This window comes from Hyperolius riggenbachi, chromosome 3 (genome assembly GCF_040937935.1).
Source record: "Hyperolius riggenbachi isolate aHypRig1 chromosome 3, aHypRig1.pri, whole genome shotgun sequence".
Classification (NCBI taxonomy): Eukaryota; Metazoa; Chordata; class Amphibia; order Anura; family Hyperoliidae; genus Hyperolius; species Hyperolius riggenbachi.
Window position 1 is genome coordinate 295,791,559 of NC_090648.1, and position 27,769 is coordinate 295,819,327.

The 27,769-nt window shown below is 42.1% G+C and overlaps 1 protein-coding gene across 28 annotated transcripts in view; it reads left to right on the forward strand.

Annotated features, from left to right (window-relative positions):
- NRCAM (neuronal cell adhesion molecule) overlaps window positions 1-27,769 on the forward strand; it is a 276,104-nt gene that overhangs the window by 166,681 nt on the left and 81,654 nt on the right. For 17 of the 28 annotated variants that reach the window (XM_068276521.1, XM_068276532.1, XM_068276529.1 and 14 more), the window contains 6 exons: window positions 2,724-2,907; window positions 9,505-9,522; window positions 10,641-10,746; window positions 12,363-12,559; window positions 13,347-13,382; window positions 26,576-26,698. In XM_068276521.1, the coding sequence (XP_068132622.1) occupies window positions 2,823-2,907; window positions 9,505-9,522; window positions 10,641-10,746; window positions 12,363-12,559; window positions 13,347-13,382; window positions 26,576-26,698 (565 nt within the window). In that variant the 5' untranslated portion in view covers window positions 2,724-2,822. The remainder of the gene's footprint in view (window positions 1-2,723; window positions 2,908-9,504; window positions 9,523-10,640; window positions 10,747-12,362; window positions 12,560-13,346; window positions 13,383-26,575; window positions 26,699-27,769) is intronic. The other 11 variants (XM_068276531.1, XM_068276545.1, XM_068276543.1 and 8 more) reach the window with 3 other exon arrangements.

Below are 27,769 nucleotides of genomic sequence, written 5' to 3' on the forward strand. Positions count from 1 at the left end.
AATAATTGAAATCTGGCTATTATATGTAAATTAGAAAGATAACTGAAGAAGCAGATAGCTTGGCTGAAGCATCCAAATATGACAGTGTTTCCTCCAAATGTAATTTTAAATTCATTTTGTACTTTTTGTATTAATATTTCAATATTGCACTTTTCTTCTTTTTTTATGGTATGTATATGTATATATATATATATATATATATATATATATATATATATATATATATACAGGGCCGGGCCGACACATAGGCTGGCAAGGCTGCAGCCTCTGGGCGCAGGTCATTGAGGTCATTCATGGGCGCAAGATCGGTTTCTTCTATGTGCCCGCACTGCCCAGCTCACCTACTCCACTATTTGCTTCTATAAGTGCTGCGAGCGGCAGCGGTAGGATCCGCTCTGTACTGCTCTCTGTGAAAGAGTGTATAACAGTTGCCGCTGGAGCCGCCCCCTCTCTCTTCAGTCAGCGTGTGGTGCGTCTCACGTAAGCAGGGGCGTACAATCACCCCTGCCGCATCTGGAAGAGCAGGTGAGCCCGGAGGCACGCAGGAGCCGTTATGACACTGACACACATGGCACAGCAGGCAAGACTGTGCAGGCAGATCATGTTAAAAAATGAAGCTCTGCAGTGCAGAGGTACGGGCCGTGCCATGTGTGTCACTAACTAAAGGGGGAAACTCGGGGTATGGAGAGACAAAGTTTTTATGCTGGATAGTGCCTGCCTGTGACCTGTTTTCCTCAGTCTAGCAGCAGCTCCGTGGCCATCAGAGTGCAGAGGAGGAAATTCCATCCATCTATCTCCTCCCCCTCTAAGAAGTCAGAGTACTGGAGAAGAGTACATGTGGGTCAGCAGCAGGATGAATTCAGTGAGCAAGATTGAAGGGGGATGTGAGTGAGTGTGTCACTGTGTTTAGTGTGTGTGGTGTGTGTGATTAAGGAGTGCTGCAAGACAAGGGGGATGGGTGTGTGTGCATACCAGTGAAAGTGAGTGTGTGTATAGATAAGTGAGTGCTTCTAGAAGTGTGTGTCTGTATCAGTAAGTGCTGCTTGAAATGTATGTGTGTGATTCAGTGAGTGCTGCAAACGTGTCTGTATTTTTGTGGGTATATGTGCATTGTCTATGTAATGTGTGTTGGTTTTGTGTGTATTTGTGTCTATCTGCATGGTGAGAGTGTGTGTGTGCGTGCGTGTGTGTGTGCCATCTGTGTGTATATAGGTGCAGAATGAGTATGTTTGTGGTGGATATAGTATATCATTCATTCTGCACCTATAAACACATGTGGCAGGTCATGCTGCCTGCCTTAATGGAAATGTACAGTTTGGAAATGTACAGTTTTAAAAATACTGTTTTATTTATGCATCATTTATTGTTGCATTGGGAGGGGGGGATTAGTCGGTCGGGCAGGGGGGGGGGGGATTCGTCGGTATAGGGGGGGGGGGGGGGCGCACTTGGGCAGCTCAGCCTCTGTTAGTGGTGGACCTTGTCCCGGCCCTGTGTATATATATATATATATATATATATATATATATATATATATAAAATCTCCACGGGTGAATGCTATGACCAGAACTTGAAGTCTTGACACTTTGGAATCAGGTCAGCCAATTTGCGAAGTGGCAGAGTGATGTGACCAATATGCAAATATTCATACTTTTTTGCTGATCCAGGAAGGCCTTTAGGACTTGATCAACAAAAAGGGGAGGAACTGTTCATATATTGGCCACACCGATTGGCCAATTTTCAAATTGGCTGGCCAGATCCCAATGTGGCCAACTTGGGGTTCTTACCAACACAAAAAACGCACATACACTCACACACATGTTCCGGTATGTATTATATCCAGCACCCAATTACACACATTTTAAAATACATCCCTAAGGATTAAATAATTGAATATGGCTTGGGTCAATACGTAATCACTAGTCACTGCTTGATATTGCCTTAGGGATAGTGCCCTTAAGAAAAAGCTTGTTTAGAACAGTGATAATGGGATTTTAATAAAGGAACCATGGGCATGGGATTAATATTGTTTAAATAGGATTTATGAGAACTGTTTGCTGTATATTATATTCCATGTGTTCTCAGTTCATGAATTCCTGTGGGTGTGATGCTGAGGTTATCATCTGTTTGTATTAGCATATGTCTGTCTTTCTAATATCAAACTCACAAGCATATTCCTAAACAACGTCTATTTTGACAGCTAGTCAGTGACCTGTTCATTTTATTATTGGTTTGTGAATTTGCGTTATTTTATTATTATTTATAATAATAGGGTTGACAATGATTCTTAATAACATAGAATTGATTTTTATTATTAAAGTGAGTCTGTCATAAGTAACAGCTGTTACCTTCATGAGTGCACAGTGCAAAGTGTAATTATACTTGCACAGCTGTTGCCTTGTTTAAACCGTTTCATGTTAAAAAGGGAATCTGAGGTCAAGCTTGTATACTTGTGTGGTGGAAGCTCCTGTTGACTTATAAGCTACATTCTGGTGTATTCTGATTCCAGCGTAGTCACCTCACTCACTGTGATGCTCCACTGCCCTAGAGAGAGCATTAGAGTGTGAATATGACACAGCATCCTCCATCAGACAAGAGGTTTACTTAGATTTTCTATAATTCAGCAACACTATGTCATGGATTAGGGAGCAGTGAAATAATGTTGTCATATATGGTCATCATTACTTTGTCACTTATTCTCTTTTTTTTTATTAATTGTTTTTTAGTTGCTATCTTCATGAAACTTGGCTTCATACTGCAAAGAAGTCTACAACTAGAAAGAAAAACTTGTGTCTGTGAGCAGAAGACTAAAGCAGCTTAACATAATGCAGGCGAGAAGTTCATTCCCAAGCAGAGCTTTGGTCTTTGTTCTGTGCCAAGTAATTACAGCACTAGAAGTGCCACTTGATCGTAAGTATCATTAAAGTGGAATATTGTTGATTCAGAACTGATGGAATGTATAGTACCTGAATGTTGTATAGCCACATGTACATTCATAGCAGAAATGACAGACATTTAATCCTACATACAGACCATGGCTAATAAAATCTTACAAACATACAACTAAATTATTTTTATCAAGTGTCTTATTAATATTCTTGTTATATAACAGATCCTCCTCTAATTTGAGACACCTCTGGATGGTGTAATTAGAGAGGAGCAGGTCACAAGTTAGTTGTCTGCAATGGCCTGAAGAGACTACAAACAAGCTTATAAGATAGCAGTCAGTAGGACAGCAACCATGCTCCAATAAACACAAGAAGGAGGCTTCAATGAACAAGAAAGCACTCATCTTGCAATTAAGGCTGCTAATACAGTCAGAGACTTTGAGAACATCTCCAAGGACGTATAGCAAGTTACATATACTGAATAATACTAAAATCTGTGTTTGTATTGACATTTTACACATTGGGCTAATGTGTAAGTGTTCTCTGGAGATTCCCCATGCATACTGGTTAAAGTGAGGGATGCATATTTGATTGTATACATTTTGGGTGATCGGGTAGCACCAATAACCCCAGCTCATTTTATTAAAGAACAACTTTAAGGAGATGGATATGGTGGCTGCCATATTTATTTCATTTTAAACAATACCAGTTGCCTGGCAGCCCTGCTGGTCTATTTGGCTGCAGTAGTGTCTGAATAACACCAGAAACAAGCATGCAGCTAAGCTAATCCAGTCAGATCTGACAATAATGTAAAAAACACCTGATCTTCTGCATGCTTGTTCAGGGTCTATGGCTAAAAGTATTAGAAGCAGAGGATCAGCAGATAGCCAGGCAACTGGTATTGTTTAAAAGGAAATAAATATGGTAGCCTCTATATATCCCTCTTGTTACAGTTGTTCTTTAAGCAACATTCTATGCTGGGGGGCTCACCTAAAGAGCTTGTGTGCCCACCAGAGTTTGGGGGATGATGTGCTGGAAATGATGGAGGAGGCAATTTTTTCCTCTCCATGCTGGGATCAAGCCCACACCTAACTCAAGCAGGGATCATGCATTTATTTTAGTTACTTTGGTTATTTAAAAAAAGTGTCTAAGGTATAGGGAGGTTTATTTTACATTTGAAAGGCTTAGCTTCACCATGTGATACCAGATAATGCCTACTGTTTACAGGACTTAACTCAGTCTTTAGATGTGCATGAGCAGTGGCTGTAAAGGTGTGCTGTCAGCAGCCCAAATATATGAATTTATGTGTAAGTAATGCAGATATGCTATTTTATGTAAGCATTAGGTGCTAAATGATTGCAGAGATTGGTGAAGTATTTTTGTATTTGAGGTTAAAATGAAAACAGCAAAATTCTTAAGAGGAGTTAAAGGGACTCCGAGCAGTGCAGAAACTATGGAAAGATGCATATCATTTTAAAGCTCTCTTTCTCCTCTTTCTTTCTTTCTTTACTCTTTCCAATGATATATAAACCACCGCCCTACGCCTTTTAGTTTTCGCTATTTTGGCGATTGAAATTGCCGCAGCCGCGATTTCAATCGCGAAAATAAAGAAAACTAAAAGGCGTAGAGCGACGATTTAGGTGTCGCCAGAAAGAGGAGAAAGAGAGCTTTAAAATGATATCCCTCTTTTCATAGTTACTTGTATTACACAGGACGACACTTTCCCCAGTATCAGCAGCTCCATTCAGCAGAAAAAGTCGGCCTGTGTAATACATTGTAACTATGGAAAGATGGATATCATTTTAAAGCTCTCTTTCTCCTCTTTCTGGCGACACCTAAATCGTTGCCCTACGCCTTTTAGTTTTCTTTATTTTTGTGATTGAAATCGCGGCCGCGGCAATTTCAATCGCGAAAATAGTGAAAACTAAAAGGCGTAGGGCGGTGGTTTATATATCATCGGAAAGAGGAGAAAGAGAGCTTTAAAATGATATGCATCTTTCCATAGTTTCTGCACTGCTCGGAGTCCCTTTAAACTGAACATAAATGGCACCAGGAAAAGTTTCTTAAATCAACCCCATTATCAGCACAAATAGTGTTCAGTAATTTAGCACACATTGGGCTTGATTCACTAAACTGTGAGAACTCATATAACGGCCGCGCTAGCGGTTTCATGTGCAATCACAAATTTTCACGCGCAATTGCAAATTCTTGCATGTAAATTCGTGACTGAGCATTGCGTGCGAAAACATGCGCAAAAACACTAGCGCACGTGAGTTATCACGGTTTAGTGAAGCCCATTGAGTATAGCAAATACATTGGCAAAACGTTTTTAATAACAAATACTTAGTGACATGCCCAAATATGAAACAAGGATACAAATAATATTTTAAGAATACTGTATCACTGATCATAGTCCCATTTACTGTAGATAGCTTGAATATAAGTACACTTTAACACTTTTACTGAGCACAAGCTGCCTGTGGTGGCATAAAACATACGCTCATTAGTTAATAGCTCTCCCCTGCAGATATAGTTCAAATGCCTTTGTGCAAATATGTTTGATTCCAATTCTACAGTATGAATTCTCAGCTCAACAACAAATGAATGTTTATTCTGTGCAGAGAACAGGTCGAGGAGTTGGCATATGTATCTGGGACCATTTACCTTGGGAGCAACATTGGGGAACAGACTCGAGGAAAAAAAACACAGATATCTAGTCATGAATTTAACTCCCACTGTAGTGTCTCTCCTCTCAATGGCTATCTACTTAAACGACATTTTAAGCCCTCTTGCTGCACACACACTCACACACTTAACCCAATATTTGTTGAAAAAAGTAATCCTTTCCAGGTTAGTTCTGTAGGTTACAATGATTTGTGAGGTCTTTATGTGCATATGCTAGCGGTGTCTTCTTAACATGCAATATTGGGAGTTTCAGTATAGCATATATTTAAAAAACGTAGGTGTGTATAAAGGAAATAAAGACATTTATTCATCCTTTTTAGCTGTGCTGAATCTTCTTTGCTGATCTATGTAAGCTTGCGAGTGGAGCAAAGAAGATATAAGCACTTGATTTTTGCTTTCTGTAGAAAATTCTTGCAAGGAGGATGCACTTTTTGTGAAGTTCTGTATACCAAGGAAACTCAACAATACACCAAACAAAATAATGTTGCCATTGTTGCAGAAAAGTTGCATTTTAACTCCCTGGTATTTTGGTATGGTCAGAGCTGGCAACAAATTGTTATGGAAATATATTTTTTATAACATTATTTTTATAGCAGTTTGTTAGCAGCAATATAGTTTGATGGATCTCCTACTTTTTGGTAAAAGTGGTTCTTAAAGGTAAAAATGCCAAAAACCGGTGTAGCCACATTTTACTAAGCAGAAACCAATGAACTGAACCATGGCCACCAGCAATGGCTTGGCCTTAATCCTTTTGAATAACATGTGAATCGAATGCACAGCTTCACAGTGGTGGGGTTGTGTTTTAAACTTTTGCTGACATTTTGTTTTTCTACAAAAAAAAGTCACTGCAATCTTTATTTTTTTATGAATAAGTGTTAAACTATTTTTTTAGTCAAATATACTTAAAGGAAGAAAAACGACCCCACTAACCACTTGTCCTCCATGCAGACTGGTGGAGCTCACCAGCATGATGAATAGCATGCAAAGGGCTCATCCAAACCTCATTCTCAAGGAGGTGTGGTTTAGATCCTGGATGGGACATTCGGTGAAATCTGATAGCCTCCTCACATGATAAGGGGAACATCAGTGTTTATCTAAAAATAATTTAACCCCCCCCCCCCCCCCCCCAAAAAAAAATGTATATATATAAATACATTCTCAAAAAGTATGCATAGAAATCTTTTTTTATTCATTCACTCATTCATTTAAAAAAATGTATATATATGAAAATATATACATGGTATATATACATGTATACCTACATCATCTGACATCACCTTCTACTGTATATTATTTTTCCATATTCTTCATCTGCGCACAAAGTTTTTCTGTTCTAGAGGTATTTTTGACCTCTGTACTTAAGTCTTCTATTTTTCATTTTTTTTACTTCTGTTATGTTGACTGCAGCCCACTATGTGCCTTCTAGTCATGCTGCATCCCACTGCTAGAGTAGATCCCCATATGAACTAGCCAATAGCGGTGCTTAGTGGCACATTTGGGAAATTCTGCTGACTGGCAACACAGTTCCTGATAATTTTAGTGGCTGGATGCAGCAGGATTGCATGGTGTGCTGTGATTGCAATCAAGGTAATGCGAAAACAGAAAACTAGAAAAACAGAAGACAAAAGAATTAAAAAAAATTAGAAATAGATGAAAAAGGAGAACAAATATAAGAAAGAAAAAATAAAGATGAAACTGACCGGAGAAGAAGAAGGAAGTACACAAAAGAAGTAACATCAGAAGATACAAGTATTCAAATGAAAGAATTATATACACATAACTAGAGAAGTATACAGAAGAAAAAAAGAATTCAGATACAAATGGAGAAGTATAGATTAAAGTATAGATTAAAGTAACATTCTAGACAATGTAACTAGAGCACTAACCAGATGGTGGCATGCAAGCACATGTAATGTTTTTTATACAGCACTGGCATCTTCTGCGGCACATTACAGAGTACATAGTCATGTCACTGACTGTCTTCAGAGGAGCTCACAGTCTAATCCTAAAATAGTCATGATCAAATATGCTGCCATATCATCATCATTATTATTATTGTGCTTATATAGCACTGGCATCTTCTGCAGCACTTTAAAGAGTACATAGTGATGACTGTCCTCAGAAAAGCTCACAATCGAATCCATGTCATATGTATGGCAACTAGGACATTATTTTATACTAGTAGACCTAAGCCTGTGTAAAAACGGGCTCGAGGTCTGTTTCTGGGCACGCCTGCCGCAATCCGCCACGCGCGACCGACCCTACACCCGGCCGCCTGCTCACACACTGCACACCCAGCCGCCTGCTCACACACTGCACACCCGGCCGCCTGCTCACACGCCACCTGCTCGGCTCCCTGGCCCCGTCCCCGTCGTCCTGTCTCTGTGAGGCTGGGTCCGTGCTGCGCACATGTGCAGTAGCAAAAAAGCACGGACAACGCTACACAGAGACAGGAGGCACACGCAGGGACATAGGGGTTTTATTATATAAGATTAAAGGAGAGGGGGCTTCATTGAAAGTTTTTCTGGTCAGAGGGCCACTGCCTCTGAATTACACCACTGCTAAGTTCATGTACATTTGGTCCTGCCCATGACACATCATGATAATACTCATTTCACAGTGCATGCTCCCGCCGCAGGTAGCCGGCTACCCCACCAGCGTATTTAGCTCCTGCTTAGCACCCTGCACAAGGGACCACTAGAGTATGATGTATAGTGGAGGTAGGGGGGCCACTAGGGTAAGTCAGGATACGTGAGCTCCAAATCTTAGGGCTGGTGGGAGCCCAGTGTCCCAGTCTGACCCTGTTGTGATGTGTAGTAGCATGGGGCTGTGGGCAGAGGTAGAGCCAGTTAGCCAGTCAATCATGCTCCTATTATCCCCCATGTGAGAGATTTATCACTCAAAGAATAGAGGGGGTCCAGACATCCTGAGGCTAGGTAGATATAGGAAGGAGCAGTACAGTCCATTTGAAGATGGTTAATGTCGCCTCTAACGTTTAAAACCCATGTAGTTAAAGTATAATCGAAGTGAGAAAAATATGGAGGTCGCCATATTTATTTCCTGTTAAACAACATCAGTTGCCTGTCAGCCCTGTTAATCTATGTGGCTGCAATAGTGTCTGACTCACACCAGAAACAAGCATGCAGCTAATCTTCTCAGATCTAGCAATAAACAAACCTGATCTGCTTCTTGCATGTTCAGGGGCTGTGGCTAAAATTATTAGAGACAGAGGATCAGCAGGACTGCCATGCAACTGGCATTGCTTAAAAGCAAATAAATATGGCAGCTGCCATAGCCCTCTCACTTCAGTTGTTCTTTAAAGTGAACCTAAAGTGAACAAAAAAAATGAGATTAACTCACCTGGGGCTTCCCTCAGCCCCCTGCAGACGATCGGTGCCCTCGCAGCGCCGCTCAGATGCTTCTGCACTTGCCGGCGAACACTTCCGGTTTGGCCGTCACCGCTCAGATGCTTCTGCGGGTGCAGGAGCATCTGAGCGGGGCTGCGAGGGCACTGATCGTCTGCAGGGGCTGAGGGAAGTACCAGGTGAGTTAATCTCACTTTTTTTTGTTCACTTTAGGTTCACTTTAAGCATGGAAAGCATAGTTAACTAGCAGAGATCCTTGGGAGAAAATATATTTTGTATATATTATATATTGAATGTGTCATTCACGACTGTTCTAATATAAAAGCTTTCACATTTTTTCCAGTTATTTTTTGTCTTTATTTTCCATTTCATTGATTCATTTTTTTTTTTATTTTTTTTTTATCTAGTGATACCTGTTTTTAAACCTGCTAGGTTTATTAAATATTCTTAGTTATTCCTTAGTACGTAAAATGTTGTACTACATTATTTAACAAATCACCTCTTTCCTACTAACAGTATATAATCTCTGTTTATCTTTACATCTGCTGATTCTCTTGTGGGGAAAACAGCAAACCTTCTAAAGGAATGTAAGTTTGTGAGAAGTGAAAGCGTGCAGCATGTTGGCCAAATACAGTGTGGTTTGCTGCTTATTCCTGTTAGTGGATTTTAGTTTGCTGTGACTGTTCACTGCTTGTATTTAAGTATTTGTCTTTGTTTTGTACTGTTGCTTTTGTACTTATTGTTGTATCACACAAAGTTTTATTTGTTGTTGTTTCTTTTGAGTGAAAATAGATTATAGTTTTTATTTTGTGAGAATTTTTTAATCCTGTTCTTAGACACACATAGATGAGGGAAAGTTTGCTTTGTAAAACAAACTTTATCTTTAATCACCTAAATCGGCCATTCTTGATGGTCACATGAGCCACGCAATTGGAGGCTCATAGCCAGCAATTGGGGACCGCGATTGGTCTACAAACAATCTTCTGGTGGCCAAGCTGTGACCAGCACTGTGGACACGGGAGCACTCTGCTTCTCGCAGTGTGAATTGGTATAATTATGTTACAACAGCACTGGGTAGGGCTGCAGGAACATTCATTTACTGTATCGTAGTGGGAAGGAGTTCATTAATTTTTCCCTTAACCTCTTATATGACCCACTGTAGTAAGTACACAGCACTCCGGTTTTGAATCTCCTACACCATCCTTACATAAATCACCTCCCTGTTCACAGATGTTTCAGTAATCCAGAATGGCTGTAATCAGGAAAGATATGGAACGTGCAGGAGCAGGGTGCTGGGTTCCTACTGGAGCAGCTCATGAAGGAGATCCTTTGAGATTGGTTGATTTATCATGCCAGTGACACCAAAAACTGGGGCAAAGGGTGGCGCAGGTTCAACTAACCACAAACCATGAAACAAATATTCTGATTAGTTGTTCCGGGCATTTCCTTCACTTTTGCTCGAGTTTCTTTGCACTTGTTTTGATAAATCAATCCCAGTGTTTCTCATGGATCACTGACAGATCGTGCTTTCTACACCACAGAGTCACAGGTGAAATTATTAGAATGCTTTTATAACTGTGATCAATACACCTGGGAAAGTGCTTGAATTTCTGAAAAACACGGCCTGTTAGTGGTCCAGTAAACACTCCTTTAAATAGCATAGTTTGTTATATGCTGCTAATTGTGTTTTATTCTATAAATGCAGTGCAACAGCCTCCAACTATAACTCATCAGTCACCAAAAAACTACATTGTTGATCCAAGGGAGAACATTGTGATCCATTGTGAAGCTAAAGGAAAGCCAGTACCAAGGTACGTTTCGCCTAGTTCACTGCAGTATGCCAAAGAAGATCTATAGATGTCAAATCATTGATGCGCTTTTCTGTATCTGACATTCAGACAAACTCAGGCTGTCTGTATTCTGCCTGCAATGTACTGTGTGTATGTCTTGCTGCCTTCATTGCAAAGCCCACGCTACTCTAAGCTCCATTACATCAGGATAAATCAAATCATACTAGTGGCCTAAGGATAGGTTTGTATTTGGTGAGATGATATTTTAGAAGTAATAAAAGTAATTGAGCTAATGAGAAATCCCAAACACATGGCAACATGAAGCTGTGTAATGAATTTTTAAACAGGATTATATATATATTGTTACAATTGTCCCGTCCATGTATATTTAGGCATTTACATTCTCTAGATGACAACTTTGTGGGAATGATGGAACTGTCTGAACAGTTTGGTTTTCCATAATCAAGGGACTTGCATAAACACATCCTCTTTCTCACTATATCATACCTCCCACCTTCACACCTCTTCTTCACTCCCACTATATCTCAAATCCATTGCTTGACCTGAATTAAAATGGCCACATCAGCCCTTTAATAAACTCCTGTAAGTGTACAAAGATATAAGATTCACATAACTTAAACATCAGGTGGTCTTCCATACTTTGGACCCCATCATTGTACAGCCCTGACCCCAATCCAAAAGTACCTATGTTTGGCATACAAATCCTTACACAAGTCCTGCCCAACCTACATCTCTGACCTGGTCAGCAGATATACACCTGGCCGCCCACTTCGCTCCTCCAACGACCTCCTCTTAACCACCCCAGGCATCTCGCACTCCCATGCCAGACTGCAGGACTTCACTAGAGCTGCCCCTATCCTGTGGAACTCTCTCCCGCTGCCCATCAGGCTCGCTCCCACCTTCAACACCTTCAAAAAAGCACTCAAAACTCACTTCTTCAAGGAGGCCTACATCAATTCAACACTACCCTAATCCTTTCTGCCAATAACTTCTTGATGCACCCCCTCCTTTTGTGTCACCAGCCCCTCCCTCTAGATTGTAAGCCTTTGGCAGGGCCCTCTTCCCTTGTGTATCATACTTGACTGTGTGCACTTTACCCAGAATTTGGAACTGGTAATTTTTTACCACTACCATTCCAGTTTATGATCTGGCATTGTACTATTATCTGCATTGTGTTGTGTATCTTATTGCTATTACCTGTATTGTTGTATCTATGGTCTGTTACCTGTATTGTTCTGTCAACCCTGTTATCATTGTCTGTAATCCTATTTATTGTACAGCGCTGCGTAATATGTTGGCGCTATATAAATCTAATAAATAATAATACCGACTGTAGGACCCGTGGCATATTAAAACATAGACTGAGCCTTCAGTGCCCCTGCCATCCCTTATTTTGGGGCATTTCATGCTCATTCACCCATTATGTATATCGTTAACTTTGCTAACCCCAACCTACCAAGGTTATGTTAACCTAACCCTTTTTTCTGACCTCCCTTTGCTCCCTGGTTAACCCTGGTTTCTTATTTCTAGCATGCTTCAGTTGCCATCTTTTCTATTTATTTATTTACTTCTAACTTGATCATTATTTATTCTGCTGCATTTTTTGTACTTTCCAGCTTTTCCTGGACTCGCAATGGGACTCTCTTTGACACAGAGAAGGACCCATTGGTAACAATGAAACCAAACTCAGGAACTTTGGAAATTAATATTTTAAATGGTGGAAGAGCAGAATCCTATGAAGGGGAATACCAGTGCTCTGCCAAAAATGACTATGGAACAGCCGTATCAAACAATATTATTGTTCGCCAGTCCAGTAAGTTATTCTTGGAATTATCTGTTGTGTAGGAAATATATTGTATACGTAAACATTGCATCAGGAAACTGCAAAATTATCACCTTTACTTTATTTTTTCCTTAAAGAGAACCCGAGGTGGGAATTACTTTTACTATTGGGGCACAGAGGCTGGTTGTGCGCACTAAGACCAGCCTCTGTTGCCCCATCGTGTGCCTCCATGTCCCCCCTGCTCGCCGCTATACCCCCCGCATTGCTGGCTGTGTCGCCAGCTCAATGTTTACCTTGCGCTGTCAGTCAGCGCCGCTCCCCCGCCTCCTCCGCATCGGCGCCACCCGCCGCGTCACTTCCCTCCTATCAGCGGGAGGGAAGGGACACGGGCGGGTGCGCCGATGCGGAGGAGGCAGGGGAGCAGCGCTGACTGACAGCGCAAGGTAAACATTGAGCTGGCGACACGCTGCGTGTCGCCAGCAATGCGGGGGGTATAGCGGCGAGCAGGGGGGACATGGAGACACACGATGGGGCAACAGAGGCTGGTCTTAGTGCGCACAACCAGCCTCTGTGCCCCAATAGTAAAAGTAATTCCCACCTCGGGTTCTCTTTAATAGTAGTTTCACACATTTATTCTTTTTAATTTCTGTCCTTGTTTTTTTATGTTGATTATGTTTGTTTTTTTAGTTTTCTTTTGTTTTCTGCTTTGTGAATAAAATGCTGTAATTGTTTTAATGCTGCAACATTCACTCTTTTCTCATTTATTTTCTATGTTGGATTTTCTTTTTAATTCTCTTGCTTTTTTCTTTGATTAAAGACATCTTAATAATCCTCAAAGCCATCTTGTTAGAAGGTAATCCCTTAAAACTCTGGTTAAAACTGCATGGAAGTGAAAACTGTTCCTCAAACTCTCCTAATTGTGGAACCCTTCCAGAATATCTCTCTCCTCCATACTGATACAATCTCTTTGCCGAGATTGTTGGAACATATTAACATAGAAGTAAACCTGGGTAATGTGTCTGCAAAGTTAAAGTAAGGTCACTTTATACAATGCCATTGGAAATTAAAGCTGAACACTGAGCAGACAGTTAGATATACAGCTTCACTGCATACAAGAACTTCCTCACCTGCCATTCCTGTAAAGTACATAATTGACTTCTTAAAGCAGACCAGTTATTAATATTCTAAGTCTGTAGTATGAATGACGTATACAACACAAATATATATTGGTACTTGTAGCATTCTGTTATAAAAAAAAGTATGTTGCAGAGCAGGATGTAGCCTAGATAAAGATAGCAAAGCACTGTGGTAGAATGATGTGACATGCAGGACCCATTACAGTGAAGAAAAACTAGTGATTTTTAACCAACTAAAAAAAAGCAGTTTTAGTTCTGATAGTTTTATTCGATAGCTGGATTTCCTTTAGTTGAGTCTGATAAACGATTGCTATAGTGTAATACTGATATTCTGCCACTAGACATGGCTCGAACCTCCGATTTTAGGTTCGTTAACCTCGAACGCGAACTTCCGCAAAAGTTCAGTTTGTGCGAACTGCAATAGACTTCAATGGGGAGGCGAACTTTGAAAACTAGAAACATTTATGCTGGCCACAAAAGTGATGGAAAAGATGCTTCAAGGGGTCTAACACCTGGAGGGGGGCATGGCGGAGTGGGATACATGCCAAAAGTCCCAGGGAAAAATCAGGATTTGACACACAGCAACATTTTAAGAGCAGATTGGTGAGGCAGCTGCGGCGAATAGCACCGGCACCGCAGCTGCCTCTGTGCCCCTGTCCGTCTCGCCACCCATACCTCTGGCGTCTAGCACGCCGAGGACGGGTATATCAGGCCCCCATAAGGTCGCGTTGACGCGTGCGCGCGTGCACCGTTACGACCTTTATGCTAGGAGGAGGCGGCTCAGCTGACCGGAGGGTCGGCTGACGTCACACCATGCGCCCGCCGCTCCTGATTGGCCAGGCACGGGGGGGGGGGGGGGGGGGGGGGGGGGGCGTGCCTCAGGCTTTCTCTGGGCTCTTGGGCCCGGAGGATTCATTCCTCGGGTGTCTGCTGTTGCGAATGCCTCGTGTGAGCACTCAGACCTAGTCAGGTTCTGGCTTATGATAGATGTATATGCAGTGTTTGCTATATACATCTATCTATAGTTAGTTTATTGTATTGATTATCTGTGTATGACTCCTAGCTCTGTTTGACTATCCTCCTGCTCAGTGATTCTGTACTTTTGCCTATCTTATCTTACTGCCGACTCTGCCTGGTTATCGTTTATTCTCTGCCTTCTGATTCTGTACTGTATCTGCCTGCCTGTTGCCGAACTCGATTAGTCTGACCTCTCTACTCACCAGTGAGCCCTCGTCACTGGTGAGGTGTTCGCTGTACTGACAGTGCCCGCCAGCTCCTCTGGTGAGCTCCTGCCAAATCTGTCAGTAATTACTGTTGCACCAAAACACACAGTGCATTTTACCATCACACTTGTCCGTGTACTATACCTGCATTATTAGTGATTCTGCAGATCACTACATAATTAGGTATAGCATCTGTATTATTGGTGATACTGCAGATCACCACATAATCAGAGATCTGGTTGTTGCTTACACTGATTCTTACATAACAGCAGACCATGACGTCTATGGACACACTGTTCCGCCAAGTTGCAGCATTGACCACTGCGGTGAACGCCTTAACCGAGACGGTCAATGCTCAACAGGCTCAGATCACTCAGCTGTCTGAGGCAGTACGTACCCTCCAGACAGCAGCAGCACCAGTGCAGTCCCCTCCAGTTACTGAGCCCAGAATGCCCATGCCTGAGAAATTTTCAGGGCATAAATCGGATTTTCATAACTTCAGAAACCGATGTCTCTCGTACTTTGAGATAAGACCAGTATCCTCAGGTTCTGAGAGTCAAAGGATAACCTTCATTAAAACTTTGTTAACTGGGGACTCTCAGACCTGGGCTTACAGTCTGCCTAATGGTCATGAGGCTTTGACCTCAGTACAGACATTTTTCGACTCAATGGCGATCATTTACGACGATCCGGACATCGCTGTTACCACTGAGAGGAAATTTAAGATCCTCAGGCAGGGACATAACACAGTAGAAACCTACGCCGCTGAGTTCAGAAAGTGGGCAGTATCGGCTAGGTGGGGTCAGTTTGCCTTGTTAGATTGCTTTCTGACCTGCTTGTCTGACTCAGTGTCTGATTTAATGCTTGGCCATCCTGAACCAAAATCAGTGGATGAGGCCATTGCACTGGCAGTTAAGATCGACCGCCGTGTCCGGTACCAAAAACAATCCCGGGGTAAAATTGCTATTAAAGCGGTTCCGTTCTCCTTTTCTCCCCCTACACCTCCTGATGAACCGATGCAGATCGGTCAGTCCAGATTATCTGAGGTGGAGAAATCCCGGAGACGTAAAGAAGGCCTCTGCTTATACTGTGCGGAAAAGGGACATTTAGCCCAGAACTGTCCAAAGAAGGCGGAAAACTCTGCCGCCTAGGTGTAGTTAGAGGTACTACCCTAGGCGAGCCAGTCTTACCTCTACCTGATAAATGGTTACTACTTCCTTGTTCTATTACCTGGGAAGACCGCGTTTTGTCTACCCAGGCATTTATAGACTCGGGATCTGAGGCAAATTTTATTGACGCAGAGTTTGTTAAGAAATGGGGGATACCGCTGGTTCCTTTGGACAGGCGAGTTTATGTTACAGCAGTGGATGATTCTCCTTTGCAGGGCAGGCAGGCCCTCTCACAGATGCCAGTTCTTTTATGTCATGTGGGGGTATTACTCAAAAAAAGCTTACAGTTTTTTGTCCTTAAGATGGCCACCTCTACTGTTATCCTAGGTATGCCGTGGTTGAGGAAACACTCTCCACACATTGATTGGAGCTCCGGTCAATTGTTAAGCTGGTCTCCATTCTGTCACCAGCATTGTTTAGAGAAAGTGGCAGTATGTACCACCAAGGTTCAGATAGGTGTACCTTCACAGTATGCTGAGTTTACGGGTGTGTTCTGTCCTAAATCAGCAGACAAGCTCCCTCCTCACAACACTCTGGGTATAAAGGTAGATTGCATCCATGTGCTGTTTTCTCACGGAAATTCTCTCCGGCTGAGAGAAACTACGACATTGGAAATCGGAAATTGCTGGCCATTAAACTTGCATTTGAGGAGTGGCGTCATTGGCTTGAGGGGGCCGAACATGTCATTACGGTCTACACCAACCATAAAAATTTGGAATACATTGAGGGGGCTAAGAGACTCAGTCCTCGACAGGCTCGCTGGTCCCTATTTTTCACGAGATTCAGATTTGTAATTACCTATCAACCTGGAAGTAAGAACGTCAAAGCGGATGCTTTATCCAGATGTTTTGAGCCAGAGTCAATCCTTCCCTCAACTCCTGAAAATATTCTGCCCGAGAAAATTGTTGTAGCAGCCACTGAGACATGGGAGGACTGGGCACTCACTTTAAGACCGTATCAAACGGAAGTTCCCGAGGGGAAACCTGAAGGGGTGTTATTTGTACCTTTACACTTATGATTACAGATCTTACAGTTATTTCATGCTCACAAGATTGCAGGTCACCCAGGAGTAGCCAGGACGCAGAATTTGCTGTCTAGATGTGTATGGTGGCCGTCTTTATCCCTAGACTGCAAGGAATTTGTGAGGGACTGCTCGGTCTGTGCTAGGAGTAAACCATCTAGGCAGGCTCTAGCAGGCACCCTTCAACCTTTGCCCATTCCTGAAGAGCCATGGACTCATTTATCCATGGACTTTGTGGGCGAACTACCTAGGTCTGAAGGAAAAACGGTAATTTGGGTGGTAGTTGATAGGTTCAGCAAGATGGCCCACTTAATTCCCCTGGAAGGACTCCCTTCTGAACAAGAATTGGCAGAACTCTTTGTTCAACACATCTTCCGGTTGCATGGCATTCCGGAAGATGTAGTGTCAGATAGGGGGGTCCAATTCATGTCCAAGTTCTGGCAAGCCTTTTGTCACCACCTGGGTATGAATCTGTCATTTTCATCTGGCTACCACCCACAGACCAATGGTCAGACTGAGAGGATTAATCAATCATTGGAACAATTCTTGAGGTGTTATGTGGCCGATGCTCAGCAGGAATGGGCAAAGTTTTTACCATTCGCTGAGTTTGCACTCAATAATCTCAAGAAACACTTCCTCCGCAGCTGCCTCTGTGCCCCTGTCCATCTCGCCACCCGTACCTCGGGCGTCTAGCACGCCGAGGACGGCTATATCAGGCCCCCATAAGGTGGCATTGACACGTGCGCACGTGCACCATCACGACCTTTATGCTAGGAGGAGGCGGCTCAGCTGACCGGAGGGTCGGCTGACGTCACGCCATGCGCCCGTTTATTCTCTGCCTTCTGATTCTGTACTGTATCTGCCTGCCTGTTGCCGAACTCGATTAGTCTGACCTCTCTACTCACCAGTGAGCCCTCGTCACTGGTGAGGTGTTCGCTGTACTGACAGTGCCCGCCATCTCCTCTGGTGAGCTCCTGCCAAATCTGTCAGTAATTACTGTTGCACCAAAACACACAGTGCATTTTAGCATCACACTTGTCCGTGTACTATACCTGCATTATTAGTGATTCTGCAGATCACTACATAATTAGGTATAGCATCTGTATTATTGGTGATACTGCAGATCACCACATAATCAGAGATCTGGTTGTTGCTTACACTGATTATTACACAGATATCACATTGCATGCTAAATTGGAGGCATAAAGTGCTTTAAAACATCTTGCATGTGTATACATCAGGTAATGTAAGTAGTGTACTGCTTCACACTGACAGACCAAACTTACTGTAATGATGGCCATGCTGGACTGGTGCGCACCATGGTGAGAGTGCAGGCAATAGCGGTTTTCAAGCCCATATGGTGGCTGGGCTGAGGTAGCTCAATGACAGAACAACAGTGACTGTCCAGCTGATCGAATTTGATCTATCCACAACGAAGCAACAACCTTATTATCTTGGGTGTGCCCCCCCCCGAGACACTCATATAGCCAGCATTCATTGCTTCATTGTGATACGCAATTGACACATGTACATGCCTTTTGTTTTGTTGTTTCAGCCGCAGTGCAGCCAGAAAAATTAGGCAGGCATGTACACGCACCAGAAAAATTATTATAGCACCTTAAAAATTCAGGAATCGCCTGGAGCCCTTGACCCTGTTGGTGGTGGCGGAGAAGGCAGTCAAGCAGCCTGCATGCAGAGATGCTGTGTGGGGACCGACTTAGTCTTGGGGCAGGCAGTTACACGGTGTGCAGGTAGAGATGCTGTATAGTGGCCGGACCGCACAATGCCTTCCAATAGGTTTCAGCACACAGACCATGGAATCTGTGGTCGCAATCGGTGCGCAGAAACCGCTGGGATTTTGGCAGCAGATCGACTAGAAGGGAGCTTGTGAGTTACGGTAATACAATTTACACACTATTTCAGGGTATAACTGCCACCATCCTACAGAAGGGTAGGAGCCCTAACTATACTGAGACTAATACCTGCAAATAAAAACGGTTAAACACACTCTAGTTTTTCTAGCTATCAACAATAGTAGCGACTCTTCAGAAGCTAGAATTCTTTCTGTGTGGCTGAATAGCAGGTGTAGCTGAACAAATAAAACAACTTTTAGTTGTTTATTATTAATGCAATATAAATAATTAATATGTACAGGAAATCATTAAAATCAACAATTATAGAGACATTAGTAGCCAGTATGAAAATAAAAAGGGAGACAATACTTAAGTTTGTGGAAATATGTCCTTTCTGGGAAAACATGTGCAGTTCTTGTTTCAGTTCAGGAGCCAAAGTTCAGACAAGATGGCCGCTGCCCGTCCTCAAGGCAGCAGCAGGCTCACATGGAGATGGAATTGGAGGAATGCAGGAGGAGGCCCTGGCAAAAACTTTTGAATAAACCACAATTTTGGGTGGAGTCTCAGGTTCAGCCCAGGGGCTGGACAGGGTGCGGTTAATCTCCAGGGTGGGTTTCTAATGCCCACCAAATATGACAGTTTTCATATCTCGGCTTATGCTTCCTGCACACACTTAACAGTCACAGATTCATATTCCTTAGAATATGCCAGTTCATATGACATCAAACTTGGGTGCTTTCGCATGCCCGGTTATGAAGTAGTGGAATACCTCTGGTTCTGGGTATGTCAGGGGCCTCAATTTAATATTAAAATATTCACCAGATCTAGACCAGCAGAATGAGATAACTTTCATACCTCTCATATGAACGGTATTCCTTAAACTGGCTAAAAAAATCATAAACTCCATGTATTTCTAAGCTGTCTACATGGCTCCGGTAAGTCTGAGCCCTTGCTGTGAGGGAAGCTCTTTTTGCTGGGGCTCACCAAATGGTATCCTTTCCAAATGGCAAGCTCACACTTAGCTGTGATCTGCCTGTGACAGGAAATCCTTTGTTCCTTGTTAATTAAACAATACCTTGGGACAGTCACAGACAACAGGCTTCTTGAAAAGGCTTCCTCTAGCAGCTATGAAAGCTATATTTCCAAAAGAAGACCCCCTAGACATCAGAACTTGATCTGGCAACGCAACGACAATCGGTTCAGGAAACCGATTGCGTTTTCTGGTCTCACGGCTCTTCCGTGACAGGGAATGACTTAGTCTTCGGGCAGGCCTGACCGTGCTTTGCAGACCAGGCATCCGTGGTCAGATGGACCCTTGACCCAACGCTGTGTATGACACCAGAGATGACACCACTTGCCTTTCAACATCACAGTACAGTTTGGGTATTGCCTTTTTTGAGAAATAATTGCGTGATTGTATCTTACACAGCGGTGTATGGCTTTGCATTTGTGTGCTGCTTTTCCTCAGGTGTTCATCCCATTGCAGTGTGTGCTTTGTAATCATGTGCCTTCCTAAGGTAGTTGTCCCTACTAGTTGTCTTGGTCTTTCCATGGCTCAGTTTTCATTGGCAGACAGTACAGATGGTATTGCTCTCATCTGAGGCAAACACACAAAAAACTTTCCACACCGCTGAGCCCTGGGATGATGGCACTTTGGTGATGGCTGCCAACGGAGTGTTAAGTGGGGTGCCAGAATCGGAGCAGGAGGAGGAAGATATGTCACGCTTCCGTGCGTAAGCTGAGGAAGATGAAGTGTTCTGTGTTAAATAGTCAACTACAACATGACAATATTGGGGGTTGATGGCACGTGCCTTCTTCTGAACACTGTACTTTGGTCGAAGAGGGCCGCACGAAATCACAACAGCGCGGCCTCGAACAGACCTTCCGGGTGGCCAGCCTCTGGCATTGTCCATATTGGGGGGGGGATGAAGTGAAAGGTATGCAGTGACTTGACTAATACAATGTGCGGTTACACAGGTGCAGTGAAAAGGTGACTTCTGGTACAACAATGTGCGGTTACACAGGTGCATTGAAAAGGTTGCAGTGACTGCTGGTACAACAATGTGCGGTTACACAGGTGCAGTGAACAATTCTGCTGCGACTGGTATATAATATAACACTGCGTGCTGTCACGCAGGTGCACTGGACAGGTATGCAGTGACTGGTGTCAATACAATGTGCAGCTGTCACACACACAGGTACCGTGAACAGGTGCAGTGACTGGTATATAACAGTGCGTGCTTCTGTTATGCAGGTGCAGTAAACATGAACAGGTATGCAGTGATTGGTATAACAAATGTGCAGCTGTCACACACGTGCAGTGAAAAGATAGACACTGAATGTGCTGGGCCTGGCAGTGGCACAGTAGGAATTACCAAGGGGCCAAGGTCCCACCAGCAGCTGCGACTGACTGACAGCACTGTATATGCAATTGTCATTGACACACACACACACACACACACACACACAAACAAATAGATCACAAGAACAACATTAGCTCTCAAAAGAGCTGTTGAGGGGTGCTTTTTAGCAATAAGTATCAGCAAGGAGCAAGCTAACAAGCCTAACAAGAGCCTAACTAAGCTTTCCCTATGTCTCTGCAGCAACTCTTCCTTCTCTAATTACTGCAGCCACACGAGTGAGGGAAATGGCCGACGCTGCCTGCCTTTTATAAGGGGGGGGGGGGGGCTCCAGGAGGGCGTGTAGCCTGATTGGCTACCATGTGTCTGCTGACTGTGATGTAGAGGGTCAAAGTTGAGCCTAATGATGTAGTATAGGGGGTGGGTCGAACTCGCATATAGTTTGCAGTTTACCGCGAACGCGAACCACCGAAGTTTGCATGTTGGCGTTCGAATGCGAACCATTCGGGCCATCTCTATCTGCCACATCTATAATCATTACTGTAGTAGCAAAATCAAATATTCAATATACTTTAATTAAAAGAATTGCGACACACTGCTGTGCACATTTTCTTACACAGTATCAGTGTTGCTGCCGATGCATTGTAATGAACAATAAAGTGCACATATAGCATGTACATGTCACTCGTTCAAATCCACAAGCTTGTATTACTACTAAAGTACAACATAACAGAAGCAACAAAGTGCTAGATGTGAGAAATAACCTTCACTTTAATATAGTAGTAACAATGTTGATATAGCAACATTATGCCAATTACTCTCACTTACCAAGGCATAACAGAGACCTTCTATACAATACATTACCCAGTGTTTACATATTTATCCACTGAAATATCCCATTGTCTATTTGCACAAATACCCTGTTTGTTATAACTATGGTTCCTTTTAATTTTCCATTTTGTCAAGCCATACACTGTCCCACTCAAATGTCAATGCTCAGTAATGTGTAATGTACAACAAATGTCAATCTGTATCTTATTTGTGAAAGTACCTATAGACATAATATGGCAACTATTGGTTGGTTACCACCTAACCATAGAAAAGTCTTGTGTAGGTCATTCGCTCACAGTATATTTGATGGAATGGACGAAAATTATTCAGTTAACCGGTTTTGTCTTTGGCGTATTGCTGTTTGTACTTAAATATTCATTGTATAAAGTCCTTTTTTAGATAAACAATAGTCCACAATGTGATATGACTCTACAGTCACCTAATGTCTATGGGTACTTCTACATTTACAATGTGATAAATTGCACAAAATGTGGACACAAAAATTGTGTTAAAAAGTGTAAGTGTGTCCCTGTTTGCAAGTTACATTGTAATGTATCTGTTGCTGCTGTCCTGATTTAGTGGTCTTGGCGGCACTAGAGTTATTATGCCAACCATAGGGAAGGAATGCTGCCATTAGTCGAAAGCAGGCAGAATGAGACATGCTGAGATCTCAGCATGAAATAGTTTCTCAGGATGTTAGTAAGTTCACAACACGTCTATTTGTATTTCAAGCGCACTCTAATAGAGATATTTAAATGGAAAATCTCAGTTTGAGTACATTTGTCACACTGAGAAACACTCTAGTACTCCAATAACATGGAGCACCGTTGACAAAATGACCTTACAATTCAAATCATAGCAATAGTTAAAGTGGGGGGAATGTTCCCCTAGGTGACCTACGGTAGGTGGTGATTAAAGGAAGTTTAAACATTCATAAGAATAGTTTTGTGAAAGCGAAATGTAGTTGAGAATTGTAGTGTTAGCCGCTAGTTAATTCAGAAAGTTGTAAATAAGGATGATGCCAGCCAATAAATAGTATCCACCTTAAGGTGGCCATACACGATACAATAAAATGATCCGATTTTACGGCTATTCGATAAAAATGATCGGATCTCCCCAAAAAATTGCAAGTTTTTTTTTTTCATTGGACTGAAAAATCCGATCGAATTTCCCGTTTTTCTTCAATTTTTATCGATCCGGAATGCCAGATATTTTTCTTCAATCTTTCTAAAGATTGCATAGTGTGTGTTATATTGTCAATTTATTAATATACACACCCTAGCAATTTTGTCAGTTTCCAATCATTTTTATCATAATTGGGGAAAGATTGAACATACGTGTGTGGTACTTTGGTCAGATTTTTGAAATGTTACAATTAGTCAGAGAAATTGATTGCAATTCTTAAAGAAAACCCGAACTGAAAATTAAACGTCAAAATAAACATACACAAGTCATACTTACCTCCTGCATAGTCTACTCCTCAATCTCTTTCTCCTCTCCTGCGTCCTGTTTGGCCACTGTGATCAAGAGAATTCTCTGTCCTCCATTTTGAAAATGGCCATTACACCATAACAGCTTCCTGGTCAGCACAGAGTTAAACTGTAACATCGCCCACTTGAGCCATAGGGAAACATGGACACATCAGTTCTCCTCTCAGCTATAACTGACAGCAACTGATATATAACTGACAGAAACTGATATATTTCAGTTCGGACAAAATGTTGTCAGAACTGGAAGGGATTATTGTCAGAAGAAAATGGTGAGCTTCTGAGAGGAAATGATGGCAAGATAACGATGTAATCTTCATTTGAAGTTACCTCATGTGTTTATTTTAAATAATTTTATTGAGTACAGGTTCCCTTTAAATTAAATAGATATTAAAAAAATTGTATGGTGTGTGGCCACCTTTATTCAAAACTTTCTGCAAATGTGAGATGTGATCCTTAAAAACGTTTATTGATTATTATTATTGATGTATAAAGTGCCAACAAATTCAGTGGCGCTGTAGGTAAGAAACAAACATGGGGTACAAAACAGTACAGACACGATATAAGCAAGTAAGTACAGGAAGTAAATATTACAAATAATACATCTTCGGACTACTATTAGAGTGTTTGTGTTCCATTGATAACTAGCCTGGATTTATCAAATGCATCCCCATTTCAATGAGGTGAGGACACTGTGCAGAATGTAAATAAAAACAGAATTTGATGGTATGCAAGAATTGTCAGTCTTGTATTTCATTGGAAATACCACTAAATTAACATGGCAGAGGTTCACCATTTTCAATCCATCGTCGGAGTTGGTCTGGCAATGGATTGTTCTCACCAATTCCTGATGACGGACATAGTCTGACAAGGAGCATAATGGCTGCCACTAGAGGTGCTGTTGTCCTATATAATCTGATACAGCATCAGCCCCTTCAGTTCAAGATGTCAGACTAAGCCCAGCACTTCGATCGCTGTCTGCCCCACGCAGTGCCATGTAATATACATTATTATTATGCATTTATAAAGTACTATAAAGTAGCAAAATTGTATACATTACTATTATTGATTTATATTCTGTAAAGCTGTACAGAGTAGGAAACACTCATGGGGGCACATAATAATTCAATGGTATATGCAAAATATAGGTGGAGCTACAGGGTGCCAGGTGGTACTCCCTGCCGCTTAGCACAGGCAGATCATCTGGGGGTAATCTGGAGAAAGGATTGGAAATGGTTAAAACTGGCCAATATTGTAAATAATTTAGGGATTTTATCTTTCATGGTACATACATAATATAATCAAAAGATTCAAAACATGCAGAGAAAACTCAGAATGCAAGGCCAGTATTGGATGGCTATTATAGTCACAGGTAGTATTGTATAAAAAAACAGAATTGTAGTGAAAATCATTGCACACTTCTGAAAACCTTTATCTGTTAGTAGAGTTCATGGCTGCAGCAACAAATGCAATTTAACTCTTATGCAAAGAAGACTGCCAACCATGCAGATGGCCTTTTTATAAATAGCACTAATTTACCAGGAACGTGAAAGTAACTATCAGTAGAGATACACAAAGAATTCAGTTAAGTCAGCAGAAATGAAGGTTTTAAACACAGACAGACGTTTTCCTGACCATTAGTTAACGCGGATCTGAGATGAAAAACTAACTATATCAAGTAACTTGTCTATATATTATCTAAAGTTTAGATAGTTTACACAGCAAATCTAGCTGTAAACAGCTTTAATAGAATAAGAATATTTCTTCCTGTGATACAATGACAGCCGCCATGTTGTTTGTAAACATTACACAGAGGCAGGCTTATCTGCATCTTGAGCAAAGTAAACTAATCCCCCCTCATCCTCCCTCCTCCCCTCTGCCTCTGAAATCTCTGGCGAGTAATACCTTCCCCTCCTCCTGCCCAGACTTAGCTCCCATGAGCCCTTGCTACTGTCTGAAAGTGCCTTGGCTCTCTGAAAACCTGTGGTAGTGGCTTATTTAGTTTATAGGGAATTTGGCTTGTGGAATGCCCTATAAACAATAGGAAAGGAACACAATTATGCAATGAGTAAAAGTTCATCTCGGATCCACTTTAACCTATGAATACTAATTTCCACTCTGAAGGTTCACACAAAGAGCAGATAAAAGTATATAAGTTGAGAATACATGAAGATCCCTTGTGAGTCATTTATGATAATGTCAAGTAAGCATTAGCACAGGCTATTCAGTTCTAAAAAACACTAGCTTTATATTTGCTGATGACCTGCCATCTACACATCAAACTGCGGTAGTAGTTTGTTTATACGGTTTTGCTGTTTGTTGTTTATCAGTATGTTTCCAACAATTCATATGTAATCATACCTTTGTATTAATGGACACTAGGTTGTACACAGTGCCTCCTGCTGTACTGCACCTGTGCAGGGTTGCGGTTACGGCCCCCACGCGCCACACAGCCCTGCACAGTACAGCGACACCCATGATTGCAGGTGGATGCAGACACTGGTGGTTTTATTAGGTAGGATAGATGTATTTTGGTTTCATTGGTATGACTATAATGTTTTGTTCTCTTATAGCTTTAGTTTTAGAGTTGCCATTGTTCACATTTGAAGTCTGACTCACATAAAAATCATTTTGTTAGCCATTCTTCTGCAAAATATGAATATTTGAGTGTGTTGACTCATGTAATGTTGCCAGGAGGTTAATAAGCTTATGCGAACACTGAAAACAAAGTACAGAGAAAAGCATTACACCATCTGAAAATGTAGGCTTACTTTGGGCAAATTTGCACGAGTTGCAGAAAGGCATAGAACAATGCCCAAAGGGTTCTGTCACAAATGAGGGCATGCATAAATGCCAGCTCTTGTCTTGCTAAAGCTATCACAAGTGAGATTATGGATGTGACAGGCAGCTATAGAATGTGTGCACAGTAATATGTGTCTCACGTTGTCCCTTGTTACTTTTTGTAGGATCACCTTTGTGGACTAAAGAGAAAATTGAACCAATTGTGATGCAACAGGGCATGCCGCTGGTTTTACCATGTAAACCTCCAAGGGGTTTACCACCCCCTGTTGTCTTCTGGATGGATAACTGTAAGTCATTTGGTTGTGTGTTTCTGTGAATTTTTATCTTGTGTAATTTAATGACATGCCAATGTATATTTTACTAACACATATAAAATATTCAAATTATACAAAGAAGACTTAATGGGTACTTCAGCAAATGTTAAAAAGGTAATCTTTCTCAACATAACCATCAAGTCTAGGGAATGTGTTAATTTAAAAGTGAACCCGAGGTGAGAGTGATATGGAGGCTGCAACATTTGTTTCCTTTTAAACAGTACCAGTTGCCTGGCAGCCCTACTGATTTATTTGGCTGCATTAGTGGCTGAATTACACCAGAAACTAGCATGCAGCTAATATTGTCATGTCTGACAATGTCAAACACCTGATCTGATGCATGCTTGTTCAGGGTCTATGGCTAAAAGTATTAGAGGCAGAGGATCAGCAGGATAGCCAGGTAACTGGTATTGCTTAAAAGGAAATAAATATGGCAGCCGCCATATAACTCTCACCGCGTGTTCACTTTAAGGGTAAAAGTACACAGTTCAACCTCACCCATGCACCTTTTATGTTTACTGCAGCTGAATATGGAGGGGGGGGTCCTATTGGGTTTATTGAACCTAACTAAACAGCACTATAATGATAAACAACATGCAAAGCAGGTATATACAGAGTGTTCTAATCAGCCACACTGCACAGCATTCAGAATACAGTAACCCCTGCTTTATCATGTGACATTGAATAGCTTAACATTTAAGTGCATAAGTTACCGTATATACTCGCATACAAGCCGAATTTTTGACCCCCAAAAAGGGGGCCAAAAGTTGGGGGGTCGGCTTGTATGCGAGTCATGTTGGTCCGCGGGTCCCCCCCCTCCACTGGTCCGCGGGTCCCCCGCTCCCCCCAAGGCCGCCGCCGCTGCTATTACCTTTCCACATCTTCTATTCCCCTCTCCGTGCTTGTAAACATCCACAGCAGCGTGCCTGGCGCTGCTACTGTGACGAGGCAGGAGGCAGGAAAGAGCGTCCTGTTACTATGGGAACCGCTCTTTCCTGGCTCGCCGCTCGTCACAGTAGCGGGCGCGCTGCTGTGGATGTTTAC